The sequence below is a fragment of the Lutra lutra genome, chromosome 16, assembly GCF_902655055.1.
Source record: "Lutra lutra chromosome 16, mLutLut1.2, whole genome shotgun sequence".
Taxonomy (NCBI): domain Eukaryota; kingdom Metazoa; phylum Chordata; class Mammalia; order Carnivora; family Mustelidae; genus Lutra; species Lutra lutra.
In genome coordinates, this window is record NC_062293.1 from 19,684,353 (window position 1) to 19,706,605 (window position 22,253).

Below are 22,253 nucleotides of genomic sequence, written 5' to 3' on the forward strand. Positions count from 1 at the left end.
GATCAGTTTTTATAAACTGAAATTTTGTGTAATGTATGTTTTAGTTCAATAAAAAAAAAAAGAAGAAGGGATAAGTAATGGTGCAGTCGTGTTGGGCAATGGTCTGTGATTCCTCAAAAGGTTAAGCCTCAGGCGACTATACGCCTCAGCAGTTCCACGCCCGGGTATGCTGAAGAGAAACGAAAACGTCTGTCCACGCAAGAGCTTGTCCACGAAGGTTCACTGAGGCATTGTCCACGAAGTGGAAACAAGCCATGTGGCCATCAGGGAAAGGATGGATGAACAAAGTGTGGTCTACCCCTGGGGTGGAACGGGACTGAGCCATTAGGGAACGAAAGACAGACACCTGCTCCAACACGTCTGCACCTCAGACACGTGATGCTGATGGAAAGAAGCCAATCACAGAAGGCGACGTACTGTACAAATCTCTTTATACGAGATGTCCAGAATATCAGCAAATTGACAATGACAGAAAGCTGAGTGGTTGCCTAGAGCCGGGAAGGGGTTGGAGGGAAAAGAGAGTGCTAACAGGTCCGAGGTTTCTTTTCTTTCTTTCTTTTTTTTTTTAAGATTTTTATTTATTTGTTTAACAGAGAGAGATTACAAGTAGGCAGAGAGAGAGAGAGAAAGGAGGAAGCAGGCTCCCTGCCAAGCAGAGAGCCCGATGCGGGACTTGATCCCAGGACCCTGAGATTATGACCTGGGCTGAAGGCAGAAGCTTAACCCACTGAGCCACCCAGGCACCCAGATCTGGGGTTTCTTTCTCAGGTGTTGAGAACGCTCTGGAAGTGGATAGGGTGATGGTTGCACAACTTTGTAAATATACTAAAAACCCCTAACTTGTACATGTTTAATGTATATGCGATTTAATGGCATGCAAGTCATATCTTGTTAACAACAAAAAAAGTAAGATTAAAAAACTGTTAGAAGAAACAGGAGTCTTCTGGGAAAAGCTTGGCCATCAGTCCGGGCATCAGCTGGCCATTCTTCTCTCTGGGAAAGGAACCCAGCAGGTCTGGGGTCTCCACCCCTTCCCCAGTGCCAGGCATCACAGGCTCAGGATGCTCCCAGCAGGGAGGGGGTGTCAGGGAGGGCCATAGAGAGGGGGCCTGGGGGGAAGGGGAGGTGGGGAGCTTCCAGGTGGAAGGAAGGAAAAGAGAGCATCAGGCCCCCTGGCCCAGCACCCACTGCTCCTCTCCCCACTGCCTGGCCCTGGGGTCCCTGGCACATTCCCCATCCCGGGGACCCCTTAATTGTGAGAGAAGCCCCCGTGGGAGAAGGCGGGGAGGTCTGGGGCACAGGCAGCAGCCTGGGGAAGGCAAGCCAGGGGGTTGACCTCGCAGGCCCCAGCATCCTGATCCCCCTGGAAATAGACAGAGTCTGCAGACTCGAAGGAGGGGTCCTGATCAAAGAAGTTGTAGGGTCGGAGGAAGAAGCCCACACTGTTCCCCACAGTCACCGTGTTGGGAACGTCTTCCGCGTGTGGGATGTGCAAGAAACCAGCTGTCACCCAGGCCACCAGGTCCTGGCAGAGGAGAAGAAAGAGGATCCTGAGGCCTGGCTTCATAAGGGACAGGCCTGCCTCCTACAGCAGCCGTGGATGTGAGGATTTAGCTCACTAGCCCAGGAAAAAGGTGAAATCACAAAGCTTTCTTTCCCAGTAGGTTCTAAAGACCCCCAAGGAATCCGGCTTAGGAGTGAATGAGGCAGCTCATCCTTGCTCCCCTTCCCTCCTCTTCTTGCCTTCCCCTCCTCCCTCTCAGCTCACCTGCCCTGCGATGGTCTCGTTGTTGATGAAGTCAGCGAAGTCCACGGTGGGAGACCAAGGGTCGTTCAAATTGTAGATGCTGGTGCTGCCGCGCTCCTCTTCCTTCCGCTGGGTCACGGCCAGTTGGTACCTAGGGAGATTGGATTAGAGCATGAGGTGAGCAACCTGTCCTACTGCCCGAAGCCCCACCGAAGAGGGAACACAAAGGGGAAATGAGCACAACAGTCTCATGGTGTCGAGCCTCATTATCATTCTCTGTATACTTGTTCTCTTTCTGTCTCTCTGTCCCACAGAGTTCTGGAGTTTGTTCCATATCCCATATCTCCGACATCCACGGGCGCACCGTTCAGACCTCAGGTGGGAATGGCATCCTCACGCGTCCATCCGGATCTGAGCCTGCACCCTGGATGTGTGCGTGCAGACGAGGCCTGATTCCCATCCTCAGTCCATCCCAGGATGTCGACTGCCTGGGTGTTAGGACAGTATATTCCCTCCGATCCACGTTCTTCTCTTCCTCTTGGTGTTTTCCTCCGACTTTCATTGTGGACATTTTAAACATGCAGAAAAGTTGAAAGAATGGCACAGTGCAGTCCCGTGTGCCCGCAGCCTGGACTCCGCCTTCCACATCTCAGTATGTTTGACTCAGCACGGAACTCTCCATCTCTCCCTCTGTGCAGAGGGCTGGCTTCATTTTGAGCAGCACTAAGATTGTGGCCACAGGAGCGTGTGTTTGTGCGCGTGCATTTGTGACTGTGTATGTGCACGCACACCTGCGGGAGGTTGGGACAATGTAGCTTCTCAGCCACATGGGCCCGTCTTACAGTCCACCTCCTCCAGCTGTGACACCCCACCACTCACCTCCCCCAGCTGAAGGCTCTCTCCAAGGAGCTGTTCTGGGGCAGCGGCTCCCCTGCAAAGCTGAGCACCTGGATGCGGTAACCCCGCGGGTGACCCCACTTGTTGCTGTGGTTGCTGGCCAGGTACACGTAGCGGGGCGGGGCGCCTCCCAGGGGGAAGGAGGCCTGCTCCTCGGTCTCCAGCAGCTTCCGGGTCACCTGCAGCCTCTGCACCTGGTGCTCGGGGCTCCAGGGGACCGCCGTGGGGACATAGGTCATGTCCTCAGCCCAGACCCAGTTCTCCAGTCCTGCAGAGAGGGGTGGGGATGTAGGGGGAGAGGAGGGAAGGCCAGTCATGCAGCTGCCCTGTTCCCTCTGGACTCTGTCCCTTCCCTGCCACTCACCGCCTCAGAGTGGAGCCAAGGAGAAACCCAGGATGGAGTGTGACCCTGCTTCCCTCCCTCTCCCCAAGATATCCCAATCCAGAGATCTGGTGATGGTGTTTCTGCCTGATGTCATTTCTGGGAATAATCTCAGACACCTTGTGACTGGGCCTCCACTGACCTCGTCCCTTTGAGGGCTGGCCAAGAGGATGGTTGCCCTGAGGTTGGAGCAGCCTAGCAGGCCATGTGCAGAGTCTGATTCCTTCTGACCCAAGGAAAGGGTCTGTGGCTCATGAATGAAACCCCATAGCATCACCGGAACTGCTTTATTATGACCATAATAACAGCAGTAGCTCACGTTCATTACCCCTCAAGGAGCTCTGCACTGCAGGGCATTGGTGCTTTACTCATACTGCAACCCTATGAAGGAGGAACTACCCTTGTGCCCATTGTAGAGATGGGAATGTAGGGAATTTAAGTAACGTGTAGGGAATGTAGGGAATTTAAGTAACATGCTCAGGCTTGTCACCAAGTGCAGGAGGTTAGCATTGTGGTGATGCTGGGGACCCCAGTCTCACTCTGGCTCTGCATTGCCACACAGCAGCACACAGAGGAGAGCCACACAGAGTGGGCACACGACACACAGACAGCAGACAGACAAGCCAGAGGGAAGGCAAATCAGAGCCAGGCCCAATGCTGCCGGAGCTTGACGGTGCTTCCTATCGTTTGGGGCTTGGCGAGGAATTAAGAGCAGGGCCAAAGGCAAAGTCTGTTCCTTGAGCTCCGGGAATTTTGAATGATTTTCATTAGAATCTAACTAGGTACCCTTTTGGGAGTCAACTTTGCCCTGAGACCAAAGAGCAGTAAGGAACATAGGCCAAAGTAGAAGTAGACTCTCGCTTTCCTTTTGGGGATTCACTGCCCCCAGTCCACAACACAGGTGACAATGAAAGGCCAACCGTTATTTCTGGAACATCCACACAATGGGCTCATGGGGACCATAATGACAGCAACAATGGTTAATACTTCTCACTACGTGTCAGGCATAGTTCAAAGAGCTTGAAGAGCCATCCTTGCTTAGGTGTGGAGATAGAGAGATGTGCATGTCAGGTAGAATACATAACGCAATTTTCTAGCTAAGTCCAAGGAGCGAGCCTAAAAGCAATGACGGTCCGGTGCTACTGAGCACCCTGGGTGCCCTGGGCTTGGTTTCTAGAGAGCATCCTCCAGTAAAAAGGAGCCAGAGCTCCTTGGAGAAGTGGTTGGATTCCAGGGCTGGAGCAGGGAAAATACAAGCTCAAACTGGAACATCTTGGGGCACCTGGGCGTCTCTCTCTCTCAAATGAATTAAAAAAAAAAAAAAAAAAGGGACATCCCATGGTGCCAAAAAGAAAGAAGCACTCAAAAAAGGATGGCGGCATATCGAAAGGAACAAGAACCAACTGGATGCATCTCCCAATGGCCAATACTGGGATAGTGCAAGGAACAGAATAAATGATACTGCTGGGTTGTAACCCTTAGAATAAAATAAATATCCATGAATCTGTGCAGTTATGAATAATTGCGTATATAAATCAATGTCAATGGAGGATAATTTTTCCTTGCTGAGAATTCTAATTAATTAATTAATGTATAAAGAATAAAGAAAAAAATTTGAAATGATCAGTAGGGAAATGTTGCAGTAATAATTCTTGCAAAAAAAAAAAAAGTCTACCAACAGAGGATAAAAATTAGTAGGCAAGAATTTAAGAAGAAAAGAAATAGGATATTTGTATAGCATCAAAGTAATTGCCCCAGGATATTTATTTTTTTAAGGTTTTTATTTATTTACTTGACAAACAGATCACAGGTAAGCAGAGAGGCAGGCAGAGAGAGTGGGGGAAGCAGGTTTATTTCTGAGCAGAGAGCCCGATGCGGGGCTTAATCCCAAGACCTTGAGATCATGACCTCAGCTGAAGGCAGAGGTTTAACCCACTGAACCACCCAGGCACCCCGCCCCAAGATATTTATTAATTGCAAATGGAAAAATACTAACTTTTAAAAAAAATAGTTTATTTATTGGGGCACCCCCAACACTCCCCTGCTTGTGTTTCTGCTCTCTCTGTCAAATAAATAAATAAATAAAAACTTATTTATTTGACAGAGAGAGCAAAAGCAGGCAGAGTAATAGGCAGAAGGAGAGAGAGAAGCAGGCTCCCTGCCTTGCAGAGATCCCAACATGGGGCTTGACCCCAGGACCCTAGATCATGACCCGAGCTGAAGGCAGATGCTGAACTGACTGAACCACCCAGGTGCCTGGGAAAAGTACTAACTTGTAAAATGGAGAAAGTCAGAAAACGCCATCTTAATCAAGTGCTTGAGGTCAACATCACTGGTAATAAGACATATCAACCTCACATACCTCTTGATATGATGCACTGAGAAGGGCATAATGTTATCTCTCTGGTTTTCTTGCAAAAAAAAAAAAAGTACAATCTCAATCTTATCATGAGAAAATAACAGAGAAACCCAATTTAAGAGCCACCGTACTACATAATGACCAAAATCTTCCCTAATGTGAAGGTCATGGAAGACAAGAAAAGCCCAAGGAGCTGTCTTAGATTGGAGGAAACTAAGGAGAAAAGTCAAATAAAAGCAGTGTGGGATCCTGGATTAGATCCTGGAACAGAAAAAGAAAGTTAATGGAAGAACTAATGAAACTCTAATAGGGTCTGTAATTTAGATAATAGTACTATAATAATATTAATCTCCTGGTTTTGATCACCATACTGCAATTGTATAAGATGTTAACATTAGGGGGAGCTGGGTGAAGGGTATATGGGAACTGGACAATGTTTGCAACTTTTCTTCAGTCATAAAATTATTTCAAAAGAGAAATTGTTTTGGGGGCCCCTGGCTGGCTCAGTCAGAAAAGCATGAGGCTCTCAATCTTGGGGCTGTGAGTTCGAGTCCCATGCTGGGTGTAGAGATTAGGGAAATAAATAAATAAATGTTTTTAAGAGATGTTGCTTTAAAGTACTCATCATTAATCCTCTAGTAGTCTTACTAGGAATGCACTCTTACACCATTTTTACACTTGGGTAAACTGAGGCACAGAGTAGTTAAGCATAACAATGTTTCTATCATACACATTTTTAAAGGCACTCCACATGTTGCCCACTCCTCCATTAGAATGTAAGCCTCTCGAGAGCAGGGTTGTTGTTTCATTTGTTAAATTGCATTAGGGATGTGACTGGCACAAATACCCGTTCATGGGATGCTGGAGTGGCCAGTCGGTTAGGTGTCCGACTCTTGATTTCAGCTCAGGTCATGGTCTCAGGGTCGTGAGATGGAGCCCTGCTTTGGGGTCTGTGCCTGGTGTAGAACCTGCTGAATATTCTCTCTCTTCCTCTGCCCCTCCCCCTGCTCCCTTTCTTAAAAAAAAAAAAAAAAATGCACTCAGTAACTATTTGTTGCTTGCATGAATGATACATTGTTATGTGAAAAAAACAGAAGTGGCAAAATATAGATATGTTATGATCCAATTTTGATAATGAAAATTCAAAATATTTACATCAGTATATGATACTTACAGATAGTATACAATATAACAAATGTTATAATTTATTAAATATTGCAGATGCTATATTTAAAAATATGGAAGAATTTTTTTCTTAAGTATGGGAGAATAACTGATCTGCTAAGAGTGAAAATCTCTGAGGAAACTGACTTTCACTTGTAATCTTTTAATCCTTCAGTGACAATTCTTTTTTTTTATTTTTTATTTTTATTTATTTATTTTTTAAAGATTTTATTTATTTATTTGACAGAGAGATCACAAGTAGGCAGAGAGGCAGGCAGAGAGAGAGGAAGGGAAGCAGGCTCCCCGCTGTGCAGAGAGCCCAATGCGGGGCTCGATCCCAGGACCCTGGGATCATGACCTGAGCCCAAGGCAGTGGCTTAACCCACTGAGCCACCCAGGCGCCCCCTTTTTTTTAAAGATTTTATTTATTTATGTGATATATAGAGAGAGATCACAAGTAGGCAGAGAGGCAGGCAGAGAGAGAGATGGGAAGCAGGCTCCCTGCTGAGCAGAGAGCCCGATGTGGGGCTCGATCCCAGGACCCTGAGATCATGACCTGAGCCGAAGACAGAGGCTTAACCCACTGAGCTACCCAGGCGCCCCTCAGTGACAATTCATTTTTTTTTTTTAAGATTTTATTTATTTATTTGACAGAGAGAGAGCACAAGCAGGTAGACAGGCAGGCAGAGAGAGAGAGGAGAAAGCAGGCTCCCTGCCAAGCAGAGAGGCTGATGCGGGACTCGATCCCAGGACCCTGAGATCATGACCTGAGCCGAAGGCAGAGGCTTAACCCACTTAGCCACCCAGGCGCCCCCTCAGTGACAATTCTTAAAGCAAGACATGGAGACCTCAGTCCCCTCTGCTGGAATCCTTGCTTCCCCAGGGATGTCTTACCTCCTACATCCAGATCCACCTTGAAGTGGGCGCTGTGGGTGTGGACCGTGCCCAGCGTGTGCTCCCCAACCCGGTTCCCATACCTTTGGGCGGCACCAAAGAGGAAGGTTGAGCTGATGTAGCCAGTGGCATGGAGTCGGACCTCTATGGCCCCGTTGGGGTGGAAGATCATATCCCACACGTAGTCATAGTTGAGCATGGTCGACACAGATCTGACCACCAGCACTGTCTCTGCAAGGCCCCCAAAATAGTGGGAGTGGATATCTGAGTGATGTCGCCTCAGGGGGAGGCCCTGGTTCTGTTCAAACACACAAATGGCATCGCGTATTGTCTTGGGGGTGTGTGATTCCAGAAGGAAGTGCCAGTCCACATAGGTGGCCCCATAGGGGCAGTCCACCCCCCGAGTCAGGGTTGAAGAGAAGTGACCCAAGCCAAATCCACCATCTGTGTACCGGCTTCGCAGAGCAGAAGGAGAATTTCCACCATAGACAGCCAAGGCCTCCTGGAGGCTGATCTCATAAGCTAGTCGTTCTCCCCGGAAGCAAATGTCAAAGATCCTGGGGCCACTGAAAGCTCCAAGGCCAAAGGAGAAAGTCCACAATGAGGAGGTCACTCGACTCCCCTGGACACCGAAGCGGGGGCCCTGGGGATAGAACTGCAGAGGAGGCGGTGGACCGGGGGGGCCCTGGGGCTTGAGGGACCAGGACCCACCTGTGCCATTGTCTGGGACCAGCACCACGTTCACCAGGCCAGCCTCAAACTGGTCCTCCAGCTGGGCCAAACTCTCATAGTAGCGGCCTTGAAAGAACACCTTCTGGATGGTCCAGCGGGCAGGGTCCAGAGCCTTGTGGTCTACCAGCAACTCCAACCCCACGGGGTGCAGGAAAAACCCGGCCCCTGAGATGTTGTAGTAGAGACCAAACCAGGTGGCCCGGTCCCCTGACTGTTGACCTCGGGGAGCCGTGTTCATCGTCACCAGGTTCTGTCCTTGGCGTTGGTAGAAGCAGCAGTGGTGGAGGAGGCCGGCAGCCTGGGGCAGCTCTCTGTCGAAGATCAGCCGGTCTATGTCCAGGTACTCTCGGAGCAACACGGGGCGGCGATGGTAGGGGAGGGGGCTCCCGTAACGATCCACCGTCACATCCCGCAGGTAGGAGGGCCGTGGCAGCGGCCCCACCACCAGCTCACTCACGTTGGGCTGGGGCTGTCCGCCAAAGAAGACGATGGCCAGTGCCTCCCGGGCAGGTGGGGGGCTCCCCCTGTCCAGGTGGGCCAGGGCGGCGGCCTTGGGGGGCAGGTGCAGCTCCACCGAGAAGATGCAGTTGTCCGAGGGGCGGGCCTGGGCTGCATCCACCAGGTCTGGCCCTAGCTGCTGGGTCAGGAAGCTCATCACGGCTGTCAGCTCGTCTCGGCTCAGGTCTGCAAACAGCTGGCTCTGGCTGGGGTGTGTCCAGGGCTGGGCACTGTGGGACATGAGGGGGCAGCGGGGAGGCTCGCCGGGTTCACCTTCCCTTTCCACTCCCTTCTCACTCCCACCTTCACCCAAGCCTGTCACCAGCATACTACACAGGGAAAAAATAATGAAGATAGCCATAGTTAAGTCTTGTGGACGGTCCTTAGGCTCCTGAATCATTATGCAGAATGGGAAATACAAAGAGAAAAGACAGGACCTGGGAGCATGATGTCTTTGGGTCTCTGGAGTGTCCTGGTCTCTGAGTAGTGCTGCTGGGCAGGAGGCGAGATGGGCACATTGACGATAAGCCTCCGAGGGCAGATGGAGGTAGGGGTGGAGCTGGACAGGGCCAGGGGTCAGACAAAGCTCGGGAGGTGGAGCTGGAGTAGGAACCTGGACTTTAAGTGGCCCACGTAAGCCTCTGTCCCCTTGTTCCAAATCAAACACTCAGGGTCAGGGTCGGGGAACCAAGCTGGGGGAAGGGTAGGTTTTGGAAATAATACAGCTGGGGGGAGGGAAGAGGAAGAAGAAACGGGAACAGAAAGGGACTGTCCTTGGGTTCTTCCTCCACTCTCCAGGTAGAATCTTTTTCCTCGGTATGAGCTTGCGAGCGAAATGCACCTGCCCACCCCTACCAGCAGGCTCGAGAGTAATGCTGAGAACACAGAGCACCTGGGGGGAGCTGGGAGGCTGAAGTGCGGAGCCAGATCTACAGTGGGGAGGCTCTGAGCACCCTAGATCACTGGAGGGCAGTGCATAGGGTGTGGAGCCAGTCAGAAATTGAGGTGGTGGGGGGCAGGTGCAGAGTGTAACAGAAAACTCCTCGTCTCCCCTTTAAGTCAGAGTGATGGGTCAAGTCAGAGGTCAGGGGGCTTGGCAAACTGGCTGTGGAATTAATTAGAAGCCCACAGCCCTCCACTTCCAGGAAAACATTGCAGAGGCAGAGGGGGAAGCCACCTCCCTTCTTTGCTAGGTAATGGGAGGAGGCCACACTCACCTGGGCAGCCAGGTCCCCAGGGGAACAAGAAGAGACTGAGGGTTCCCCGGAGGGCACGTGCTTCCCTCATCAGCCTGGGGGAGAATCCTTTCCAACATGGACCTGCCCAGGAAGATTTGCCTGGGAAGACATTAGATCAACCCTGCAGGCAGAATATGTTCATCAATGGGAGGTGGTGGGGAAGAGGAAAGATACGACAGCCGAAGGAAACAGAAGGTTCAAGATGTAGAGAAACTCGAAACAGCCCGGCATGGGCAGGAAAGGGCCAAAAGGTCTGTGTATTTGGTGTGAGGCGGGGACAAAATGGGGGGAAGAAGAGATCAGATCAGGAAGTTTTGTGTGGTACGCGTTTCAGGCAAGGTCCTAATTGCGGGTAGACGGTGAGGCATCTCAGAGCTGGGAGAGTTGGCACAGGAGAAAGTGGGTGTGGGTCATCCCCCAGGGCAGATCCCCCCTCCCCATCACTGCCCTAGCAAGGCTGGTCTCGGGGCCGCAGAAAATGAACATAATAGCAGTGACTGCTGTCACCTGAAGACTGGCTGACCACCACCCCCCAGATCCCAGACTACAGTCTTCCCTAACCCTGAAGATGAATTGAATTTCCCGCCAACCAAGTACCAGGGCACCGAGCTTGTTGCCTAACATAGACATAAAGAAACATGACCTTTAATACCTACCCCTGAGTATTGGGGAGCAGAAGCCATACCCAGGGCTCCCATCCACTGAGCAGTAACATGGAGATGAAGGACTAGAGCACTTGCATCAAGACAGGGACAATAGGATTACTACCATGGAGGCAGGAAACAGGCCATGAGACCTTTAGAATATGAGGTACCAGAATCTTTTTGTTTTGTTTTGTTTTTGTTCTTACCACTGGCATTACAAGATACTATTGACTTAAAAAAAAAAAAAAGATTATCTATTTATTTGACAAGAGAGAGCACACACAAGCAGGGGGTAGCGAGAGAGGGAGAAGCAGGCCTCCTGCTGAACAGAGAGTCCAATGTGGGGCTCGATCCCAGGACCCTGGGATCGTGACCTCAGCTGAAGGCAGATGCTTAACTGACTGAGCCACCCAGGTTCCAGATACTGTCAATCTTAAAATTCTTTTGATAATGTTCATGTAAAAATATAGTATCTCATTATTTCATATTTACTGTACTACTAGAGACACTGACCATCTTTTCATATGTTTATTGGCTATCTGTAGATCTTTCGTGAATTGCTTAGTCATATTTTTGTCCTGCGCACAAAGATAAACCATTTATTCTCCTCCCCGTATTACAGGATTTTTTTTCCTTCCGTGACCACAGTTCTTGGTCACGCTGCTTTGAAGAATGAAGAGGTAGACCAGACAAGAGTGGTGGGAGGCAAAGCGAAGTTTATTCGGCGATAGTAAAGTTTATCAAGCGACAGTACAAAGTTACCAAGGAGAGAAAGGACCTGAGAGGGTTGCCCAAGAGGGACCAGGATCTAATGTCGAGGGTTAGCTCTGGCCACAAGGCAGCACGCCAGCCAGGGAGCTTGAATCTGGGCTCTTGGAGAAGTTACTGTCTCAGCTCCCAGCTAAGAACACATCGTTTTGATGGCTGGGGTTTCTCTGACCAGTATTGGCAAGCAGAGGTCAAAAATGTTCGCTCTAGTGAGGTATCGTCAGACCCTCATATGGGAAGGTGGGTCACGATCGGGGAGAGCCCTTTGTCTTGGCTGGTGGGAGAGCTTGAATGTAACAGAGGCCACCCCTGACACCTTCCCTATGTGTCTTGCTGTCACATTGTCCCCTCTGATATCATTTCATTCAAATCTTCCCAGCTGTCAGGTCAAAGACCCTAAAAACTTGCTGAAAAGGTGGCCCTTTTGAAGAATTACTCAGGAGGCAGGACCACAGCCCTGCTCCTCTCCTTGGGTCATATTTCCCTTTGAATAAATGTGGCCCCCGCCTCAATGAATGGGATGAGTTTATCCCTGGGAGCCAGAGTCCACTCCCAGTCTGCAGGCTGAAGACTGGGCCCCAGAATGCTGTGTCTCAGCGGAGTTGCTGCCCCAGAGGCCCTGAGCGGTCAGCCGGGCCCACCTGGTGCGCACAGCTCATGCTCCTCTCAGATCTGCTTTGTAGGGAGATAGCTCTGGCTACAGTGTGGAAGGGCACCTGGGTATGGGACAGACCAGAGACAGAGGGCCAGGATGAGACCAGCGACCTTGAGGACAGAGAAGAAAGCAAGAGTCTGAGATATTTAAGGGCAGGTGTGATGACCGGGTGCCTTATTGGGTGTGGGTAGGTGAGAATGAGCCCAGTATCTTAGGTGACACAAAGGTTTCCTATGACCTGTTGGGCTTTTCACTAGAAAGGATGTACTTGCAGAACAGCAAGTTTAAGGGGGAACAACAAGGTTGAGTTTGAGGTGCTCCTGGGAAGTCCCAGTAGAGATGCCTAGAAATAAGGCGGTTGACTCTGTGTCTGGAGCATAGGAGAGATGTTCTAGAATCCAGATTTGGGCCAACAGCAAGCATTAGCAGTTAAAGTAAGAGAGGCCGAGATTGCCGGCAGAGGACTTTGGGACAGAGAAGACAGGAGACCCAAGACAGAGTCCTGGAAAAAGCCAAAGTTTGGGGCTATGTGGGCTGGTAGGGGAGCAGAGGTAAAGGAACCAGCGTGGAAGATGAGAAGCAGCAAAAACGGATGAGGAGGGGTCAGAATGCGGGGAAGTCAAGGCAGAGAATTTCAAGAAGGGGGTGGGTGATGTTGTCAAATGTCACTGAGCCATCCAGAAAGTAGGCGGCTGGAAAGGCCCATTGATTTTGCATTTAGAAGTCACTGGTGACCTTTGTCAGGGCAGCGTCTGGCTGTGGGCCAGCAGAGGGAGGGCAGTGGGTGGAGGAGTGACTGCGGGAGGAAACTCCTTGGAGGAAGGAGTTTTTGCAAAGGCACAGGCAGAGCAAAGACCTCCCCCCGCCCAGGAGATTCAGGGTCCCTGTGGAAGGCTTGGCAAGATGAGAGTGGAGAAGAACCAGTCAAGAGAGAGGGAGGGAAAATACAAGCAGAAGAGCGGATGGATAACTGAAGGAGAACCTTCTAGAAAGAGCCTGAAGGGCGGGGCTCCCCCTTAACCAGATAAAGAGGCTGTGGAATTACTGAGCCCATCCTCATGGCCAAACCCAGTCAAAGATGCTGTCAGGGGTAGGCAAGGTACTTTCTCTTTTATAGGGGTTTAATTTTTTTTCAAACCCACTTTGCACCATTTAAAGTCTACAGGGATGATCCAACCAATTACCACATAACCATACCAACTTCAGAAGAGCCTGATTGTTGGGTGGGATTTTTCTTCAGCAACTGACTTTCCCAAGCGATCCCATTAAATGAACTATAACGCTCTTCCATTAGGAGGTAATGGGCTGCTTGGAGAAAGCCCAGTCAGGGGCCAGAGATCCCACCTCTCTTTCCCAGCAACCTCAGCAGAAGGTGGGAGGAGGGAGGAACCCAGATGTGGGATTCTGATGGGGGCGCTCTGAAACAGGAGGCCAGACTCCCCAGAGGAGCCCTCCCCGGGGCCCCGGGGCCTGAAATGATGTCCAGGCCACCATCAGTTCTTAATTCTGACACTGCCCATGGTCCGGTCTTCTGTCAACTCCTTTCTTTGTCTCTGGGCAAGAGGGAATGTCCTGAAAGGCAAATCTGACTCTTCCTACTCCCTTGCCCCAAATCCTTTCATGGCTCCACATTTTTCTTTAGGGTAACCGTGGCTTGCAGGAACATGCCTCATCTGTCCCCTGCCTGTCCCTCCAGGCTCTCCTTATAGCCCACATGCCCGGCAATGAACTTGGGTACTTCGATGGTGCTGCTTTGTCACCTCTTGGCCTTTGATCATGCTGTTTCCCCAGCCTAGAAAGTTCTCTCCATTGTCCTCCTTGTCCCCAGTTTAGACATTTTGTCCCACAGGAAGCCTTCCCCAGCCCCTAGGATTGAGTCAGGAGACTCTGCTCTTGGCCTCCTCCCCCTTCCTTGCAGTCCTGACTGCAACTGTCATTTACTAGCCTCGCTCCTCCGAGGACAAAACCTGTGCATCTAATTCACTAACGTATCCTCGTGCCTCGCGTGGGCCTGGTCCTTAGAAGGCACGCTGGACATCTTTGCTGAATGCACGAAGGAATCCTCTTGCACTTGGAGCTGGAACCCTTCACAGGGGAAAGCAGAGGCAGGAGAATACATGTTGTGCCCCTTCCAGAGCATTCTAGTGTCTATGTTCCTAGAGAAGTCCCAGCTATGCCCTCTGAGCTAAGCCTTAGGCTCCCCTCGTCCAGCTTCTCTTAGAGCAAGGAGCCCATGTCCTAGTCTAGCTTTGGGGGCACTGGTTCCTTCAGAACTTAACATGCTTGGTGAGTATACACTCTTGTCACTGGGTCACAAACACGAAGCCAACATTTGAAGCTGGCCTCAGTAGTCAAAGGAAGAGACTGTGTTGGGGAAGGGGGCTGGGGGTCCACCTTGCAGCCATCCTGACCCCCGCTGGGCAGGTGTTCTAACAATCTGCATGTCCCTCCTGCCTCCTCTCATTTGAGGCTGGGGCAGGAGTGGTAGTCCCCCTGGGGAGAAGTAGAGACACAATCACACACAGTCACATTTTCCGACAAAAGCTGGTAAACATGCACACCCACTCACACATAAGACCTCATACAAGCACTCATGTGCTTTGGTGTGGACATGGGTTTCAAGATCATGGGATTCACATGGGAAGGAGTGGGGCGGACACCAGCATTACGTCTCTCCATTTCCCCCAGCTTCCCCCAGCACTGACTGCCCTGCGGCTGGCCATAAGGAGGAGCCACACGAGGTGGAAAATGGATCTGCATGTAACAGAGAAACTACTCAGGTCAGGGAGAGAGGAAGTACAAATTCAGTGTTAGAGTCACAGCTGGCCATGGCATCCATCGCTTTTCTATTCTGTCCCAGTCTCTAGTCCCTCCTCTCCCTCAGTCTGTTCTGTCACTCCTGCTTCCAGCCCAGGCCATGCCGTAACTGAACTGGCCATCCCTGCCCCGTTCTCCTCGCTCCAGTCTTCCTCCCTGGAAGGATCCTAGTTTGGATCCTAGTTTCTCTCCAGCTCTCTGACTTGTCCCCATCCACTGTTTCATTGACCCACAGGTGAGCTTGGGCTTGGAGCAGCTCAGAAGGGAGCAGAAACTTCTGTGACCTACGTAGGACCTCCTTCTGGTCAGGAGCTGAGTGGAATCCCAAATCCTTTTCCAACACTTCACCTCTTGACCTGGCCCAGACTCCCAGACTTCTCCCAGGCAGAAGTCACCTCTCTCCATTACTCCCTATTGTCCCTTATTTTAAGAGACACAGAGAGGAAACGAGAGAGAGACAGAGATGGAGACAGGAAGCAAGAGAGCACAACCGGGGCTTAACATTGTTTTCAGGGATGGACAGGGGTAGGAGAGAGGGCAGGGAAGTTACCAGAGGTTGCATCCGTTTCTCTGGGTCTCAAAAACTTGACCAAACTGAGTCCCTGGGTCCATATTCTCATCCCCTTTACCTCACCCCTACCTTCACCCCTTCCTAAAATACTTGTCAATAATAAACAAACAAACAAACAAAATCGGATCCTGTTTGGGCCCGTTTTTTTATTTATTTTGAACAGGCAATACAGTCACATGGCTCAAAATTCAAAATATACAAAAGGGTATAGAGTGTTAAGTCTTCTCCCTCCCCCATCCCCGCTTCCCAGTTCCCTTCCCCCCAAAACAACAGTCATCACTGGTTTCTTCTGAATATGCATATATAAGTAAATATCTAATTATAGTTTCCTCCTTTCTACCACACGAGGGAGAAGTGTGCCACCCACACTTCCGTGCCTTGCCATTTCACTGGAACATCACTCCCTATTAGTACACACAGAGAGAGCCTTCTTGTTAGAGCTGCACAGCACTGTGTTGTAAGACCATGAGGCAATTTAGTTAATCAGTCCTCTGGGAAAGGATGTTTCTCTGGTTTGCAATCTCTCACTTTGGGCACACCCGCCCCTCACCCAGGGCCCCTGAGACGCCATGGTGGGAGCCACTCCCCATTTCCTTGGCATGGCTACAAGTGGTGGCTCTTGGAGTTCCAAGGTCTCACTGCTTCCCACCCTTGGCGCCCACCTGCCATCTGGGTCTGCTGCTGCGGAGTACATGGGCTCATTCACACCCCTGGCATGAATGACCACTGCTCATTACCCCAGTACCCACACATCCGCCTCAAGGGCTCACTTGAGCTGCTGCTGTGTGGCCCTCCTTTTGCCAGAGGGTGCAAAGCAGGTGAATACAAAGGGGGCGGAGAGATCTTCCATGATGGACAGCCTGCCCCGGGACAGGGGTGGGGTCCACTCTACCTCCAGTTGTAACAGACACAGGGGGACAGACAGGGGCTGTCCTCTGAAACTGACGTCCTTTGCATTTTGAGACTTCCATGGGCAGAGAGCCAGGAGAAGAGACCTACATTAGAAATAAAGACTAGGGGAGCATTGGGACAGAGGAACGTCCTCTGAGGGATGGGAGACAAATCCCAGGCTATAAGAACAAGTAGGAACAGGAAGAGGAGGCAGTAGGCGGGGGAAGGGAGAGGGTGAGGAGGACTTGGATAAGAGGAATGTGGGCTAAGGAACCCCTTCTAGCTCATCCGTGGAGGTGTCGGCCTGGCAGGAACCCTGCCCTGGGGCTTCAAGGGAACTATCCAGGGTTTCTAGGGCACTATTCCCAGTGCAACAACACCATCCTCACCCCCCAAGGGAGGAAGCGAGGAGGCTCGGAGATGGGTTAAAAAGATTTGGGAAAACCAGAAAGCAAAAAAACAGGAGTCTTCTGGGAAAAGCTTGGCCATCCGTCCAGGCATCAGCTGGCCATTCTTCTCTCTGGGAAAGGAACCCAGCAGGTCTGGGGTCAACAAAGCCCAGTTGCATCTCTGCCCCTCCCCCAGTGCCAGGCATCACAGGCTCAGGATGCTCCCAGCAGGGAGGTGGTGTCAGGGAGGGCCATAGAGAGGGTGCCTAGGGGGAAGGGGAGGCGGGGAGCTTCCAGGTGGAAGGAAGGAAAAGAGGGCATCAGGCCCCCTGGCCCAGCACCCACTGCTCCTCTCCCCACTGCCTGGCCCTGAGGCCCCTGGCACACTCCCCATCCCGGGGACCCCTTAATTGTGAGAGAAGCCCCCGTGGGAGAAGGCGGGGAGGTCTGGGACACAGGCAGCAGCCTGAGGAAGGCAAGCCAGGGGGTTGATCTTGCAGGCCCCAGCATCCTGGTCCTCCCGGAAATAGACAGAGTCTGCAGACTCGAAGGAGGGGTCCTGATCAAAGAAGTTGTAGGGTTGGAGGAAGAAGCCCACACTGTTCCCCACAGTCACCGTGTTGGGAACGTCTTCCGCGTGTGGGATGTGCAGGAAACCAGCTGTCACCCAGGCCACCAGGTCCTGGCAGAGGAGAAGAAAGAGGATCCTGAGGCCTGGCTTCGTGAGGGACAGGCCTGCCTCCTACAGCAGCCGTGGATGTGAGGATTTAGCTCACTAGCCCACTTTCCCTCAAAAGGATCTTAAGTCGTTTTTTGTTTGTTTGTTTGTTTTTTTAAAGAAGGTGCCACACCCAGCGTGGAGCCCAACAGTGGAACCCAGCGTGGGCCTTGAACTCACAATGCTGAGATCAAGACCTGAGCTGTGAAAGGATCTTAAGTCTTTAAGCAGTTTTTCCTACCTGCCTAGGAGTCAAAGCCTGGTCAATTTTATATTGGGAGAAACCCCTCCTCCCTGTCCCAACCCGGGCCCTCTACCTCTGACATCTCTCATCACAGCGCCGCTGGCTCACCCACCCCAGAGGGAGGACACCCACAGGCGATTTCAGCTCACCTGTCCCTCACTCTCCTCCACCCCATCTATGACTGAGATGAGGACGGAGTAGGGAGATCAGGGTTTAAGAGGCAGAAAAGGCTGACATTCATAAATGAATCCTTCAGAGGTCAAGCCAGAAAGGAAAGAAGGGTTAGACACAAGAGAGCTCGCCTTTCAGCCCTCCTCGAACCCTGGGGCCTTAGCCAGTGTCTCAGCAAATGAGCTCCCAGCTTGGGAAGTCTCCCTCAGGAGGTAAAGATGTGGGAAGGCAGGAGTCAGCTCTAGGCCTTGGGAGGCCAGACGGTTTCGGGGAACTACAGAGGAGGTGGGGTTCATCTCTGTGCCCTGGTCTCCCTCCCAGGACCCTCCTAGGGTGAGCTGACCTCTCCAGCAATTGTCTCATTGTTGATGAAGTCAGCGAACTCCACGGTGGGGGCCCAAGGGTCATTCTGATTGTAGATGCTGGTGCTGCTGTGCTCCTCTTCCTTCCGCTGGGTCACAGCCAGCTGGTACCTAGGGAGGCACTGGTCAGGCCTCCACGGTCACTAACCCCGTCCTGCTGCCTGATTATGATGATGGAAGGGGGCTGAGTGCATGGACCCCGGGCTTCCCGTCTCATTCACACAATGACTCTGGTGCCCCCCCAGGATGGGTGGGCCAACCTCTTTCCACACCCTTCTGTTCGTCCCCTGGCCATCTCACAGGACAGCCTCTCCCCACACCCAGAATGGGGAAGGGTTCTCCCGCCCAGGCCTTCGCCCGGCACCGGGAACATATGCCCAGAGCTTGCGTTTCGATAACTGGGAAACCCTAATGTAGCTCTCACCTCTGCTCCAGTACAGTTTGAACCGAGCTCCCAACACGCCCTTCCCTCTCATTCCTCCCCCAGCTTCTCTCTGACACCCCATCACTCACCTCCCCCAGCTGAAGGCTCTCTCCAAGGAGCTGTTCTGGGGCAGCGGCTCCCCTGCAAAGCTGAGCACCTGGATGCGGTAACCCCGCGGGTGACCCCACTTGTTGCTGTGGTTGCTGGCCAGGTACACGTAGCGGGGCAGGCCGCCTCCCAGGGGGAAGGAGGCCTGCTCCTCGGTCTCCAGCAGCTTCCGGGTCACCTGCAGCCTCTGCACCTGGTGCTCGGGGCTCCAGGGGACCGCCGTGGGGACATAGGTCATGTCCTCAGCCCAGACCCAGTTCTCCAGTCCTGCAGGGGAGGGATGGAGGTGGGGGGGAGGGAGGGCCAGTCATGCAGCTGCCCTGTTGCCTCTGGACTCTGTCCCCTCCCCGCCACTCACCACCTCAGAGTGGGGCCAAGGAGAAGCCCAGGATGGAGTGTGACCCTGCTTCCCTCCTCCTCCCCAGGATACCTCCGGTCTTTCAGCCAAAGCTGTTGACCTATAAAGTATTTCTTCAGGGACTAATTCACTAACCCTTCACACTGGAGAGGACCAGGCTCAGCCCTGGGAGGCACAGGGGAGTGAAATCCCATCCCCTTCCTCCGGCTCTCACGGAGGCTGTGGACGATAAAGCCCTGAAAGGCGGCCAGTGTGAGAGCAGCACATTCAAGGTCCAAGGTCACAGGAATACAGGTGCAGGCCAGAAAAGGGGGCCTTCCTGGGTGCCTTTCAGGCTTGAAAGATGACCCAGCTTGGCGTTCTAGGAGGGGGTGACACAGGAGGAAAAGCAGGAAGCCTGACTGACCTGTGGCGCTCTGGGGACGGGGAAGGGTGTGGGCCTGGCTAAGGCCACACTGGGGTGGGGGGGTGGGGGAGCTGAAGGGCAGGCTGGAGCTGCGCTCGGAGGGGAAGGGCCTTCTGGGAAAGATGGAGCCAGACGGGGCAGCAAGATGGCAGGGGCGGGCAGGTGGCCCCTGGATCTGAGAGGGAGAAGAGTGGAAGGGGCAGAGAGAAGGCCGGCCCAGCAAGGCTTTGACTAATCTCAGACAGGCCAGAATAAAATGGGTGGTGGACTCAAAGCGAGGAGACGGACTCCAAGACATCATGTGTCTCTCTGTGTGACCACCAACCCCGGGAGCTGTCGGAACATTCCACAGCACCCACTCTACCACCTTGCATTTAAGGGTATGGTACCCAGAAAGACGGGGGCTCACTCCCAGAGGAAACGTATAACCTGGGGCTATATGACCAGTGTGCGTGTGCCAGGGACTTGGCAAGAGGCAAACAGGTCCTCCAAAACCTCGGCGCCACAGGCCAGACACAGAGGAATGAACTACAGAACATGGCCACCTCCCTGAAGTGGGGCCTCTGTGAGAACAAGGGAGGGACGAGGGCAAAGGGGATCTTGTGAGCCCAGATCCTTCCTCCTCCCTGAGCTTTGCCATTTCTCAAGATTTTCTGATGAGGTCACGTGGGGGGAGGGTGGCAGCTCTGTACCCAGCCAGTGAGCTGGGAGCAAAAGAAAATGCAGCAGCCAACCTTCCCGCTCAACTCGTCCTTTCCTGGATAACGTCCACAAACCCCAAAGCAAAGAGATACTTTTTCAGGAATCCTTGCTTCCCCAGGGATGTCTTACCTCCTACATCCAGATCCACCTTGAAGTGGGCGCTGTGGGTGTGGACCGTGCCCAGCGTGTGCTCCCCAACCCGGTTCCCGTACCTTCGGGCGGCACCAAAGAGGAAGGTTGAGCTGATGTAGCCGGTGGCATGGAGTCGGACCTCTATGGCCCCGTTGGGGTGGAAGATCATATCCCACACATAGTCATAGTTGAGCATGGTCGACACAGATCTGACCACCAGCACTGTCTCTGCAAGGCCCCCAAAATAGTGGGAGTGGATATCTGAGTGATGTCGCCTCAGGGGGATGCCCTGGTTCTGTTCAAATACGCAAATGGCATCACGTATTGTCTTGGGGGTGTGTGATTCCAGAAGGAGGTGCCAGTCCACGTAGGTGGCCCCATAGGGGCAATCTACCCCCCGGGTCAGGGGAGTGGAGTACTTGCCCATGCCAAAGCCGCCGTCCATATAGCGGGTCAGCATTGCTGCAGGGGAATTTCCACCATAGACAGCCAAGGCCTCCTGGAGGCTGATCTCATAAGCTAGTCGTTCTCCCCGGAAGCAAATGTCAAAGATCCTGGGGCCACTGAAAACTCCAAGGCCAAAGGAGAAAGTCCACAATGAGGAGGTCACTCGACTCCCCTGGACACCGAAGCGGGGGCCCTGGGGATAGAACTGCAGAGGAGGCGGTGGACCGGGGGGGCCCTGGGGCTTGAGGGACCAGGACCCACCTGTGCCATTGTCTGGGACCAGCACCACGTTCACCAGGCCAGCCTCAAACTGGTCCTCCAGCTGGGCCAAACTCTCATAGTAGCGGCCTTGAAAGAACACCTTCTGGATGGTCCAGCGGGCAGGGTCCAGAGCCTTGTGGTCTACCAGCAACTCCAACCCCACGGGGTGCAGGAAAAACCCGGCCCCTGAGATGTTGTAGTAGAGACCAAACCAGGTGGTCCGGTCCCCTGACTGTAGACCTCGGGGAGCCGTGGTCATCGTCACCAGGTTCTGTCCTTGGCGTTGGTAGAAGCAGCAGTGGTGGAGGAGGCCGGCAGCCTGGGGCAGCTCTCTGTCGAAGATCAGCCGGTCTATGTCCAGGTACTCTCGGAGCAACACGGGGCGGCGATGGTAGGGGAGGGGGCCCCCGTAACGATCCACCGTCACATCCCGCAGGTAGGAGGGCCGTGGCAGCGGCCCCACCACCAGCTCACTCACGTTGGGCTGGGGCTGTCTTCCAAAGAAGACGATGGCCAGTGCCTCCCGGGCAGGTGGGGGGCTCCCCCTGTCCAGGTGGGCCAGGGCGGCGGCCTTGGGGGGCAGGTGCAGCTCCACCGAGAAGATGCAGTTGTCCGAGGGGCGGGCCTGGGCTGCATCCACCAGGCCTGGCCCTAGCTGCTGGGTCAGGAAGCTCATCACAGCTGTCAGCTCGTCTCGGCTCAGGTCTGCAAACAGCTGGCTCTGGCTGGGGTGTGTCCAGGGCTGGGCACTGGGGGACACGGAGGTACAGTGAGGAGCTTGGCCGGGTTCACCCCCATCTCCTCCCCTGCCGGCTAGTAGGACACACACCAAGGCAAAAATGGTGATGACGGCTAGAGCGAGGAGCACCAGAGTGGTCTTCTGGTTCATTGTCCGTGAACCAGAGTAGAGACGTGTGTTCTCGGGTCTGTAGAGTGAGATCTCTCTTATCCTATATGGAGGGGAGGCGGGGGGTGGGGGGCTCTTGGACTCTGGCTGAGGTTCCCAGTGTTCAGCCGCTCAGGATACTGAGGGTGGGGAGGGTGGGAAGGACACGGGAAGGCTGGGGAGGGGGTGGGGCCGGCCAGGCTTGTGGGGCGGGCCTGAAGCAGGACGGCAGTGATTTCCACAGACCTTACATGGCTTTGTCTTCCAGGCTGCAAATCAGACTCAGCTCTCTGGGTCAGGGTTGGAACTGGGGAGAGCTGGGGGAGGCAGCAGGAGAGCGGGGTTTAAAAATAATGCAACTGACCAGTTGAGCCTGGAAAAGCAGCAC

At 52.9% G+C, this 22,253-nt stretch overlaps 1 protein-coding gene across 6 annotated transcripts; it reads right to left on the bottom strand.

Annotated features, from left to right (window-relative positions):
* Window positions 1-755: 755 nt before the first annotated feature.
* AOC3 (amine oxidase copper containing 3) lies at window positions 756-22,018 on the bottom strand. Of its 6 annotated transcripts, none has more exons than XM_047706943.1 (5): window positions 20,752-22,018; window positions 7,444-7,926; window positions 2,627-2,912; window positions 1,769-1,898; window positions 756-1,525 (listed from the first exon to the last, which is right to left on the bottom strand). In XM_047706943.1, exons 1-5 carry the CDS (start codon window positions 21,866-21,868, stop codon window positions 1,250-1,252), a joined length of 2,292 nt encoding a protein of 763 aa, XP_047562899.1. In that variant the 5' UTR covers window positions 21,869-22,018; the 3' UTR covers window positions 756-1,249. The 6 variants fall into 6 exon arrangements, 5 of the variants coding, with proteins under 5 accessions (XP_047562899.1, XP_047562898.1, XP_047562902.1 ...); XM_047706942.1 differs by having other exon boundaries at window positions 7,444-7,840; window positions 20,666-22,018; XM_047706946.1 differs by lacking the exon at window positions 20,752-22,018 and adding an exon at window positions 9,891-9,933 and having other exon boundaries at window positions 7,444-9,002.
* Window positions 22,019-22,253: the final 235 nt, after the last annotated feature.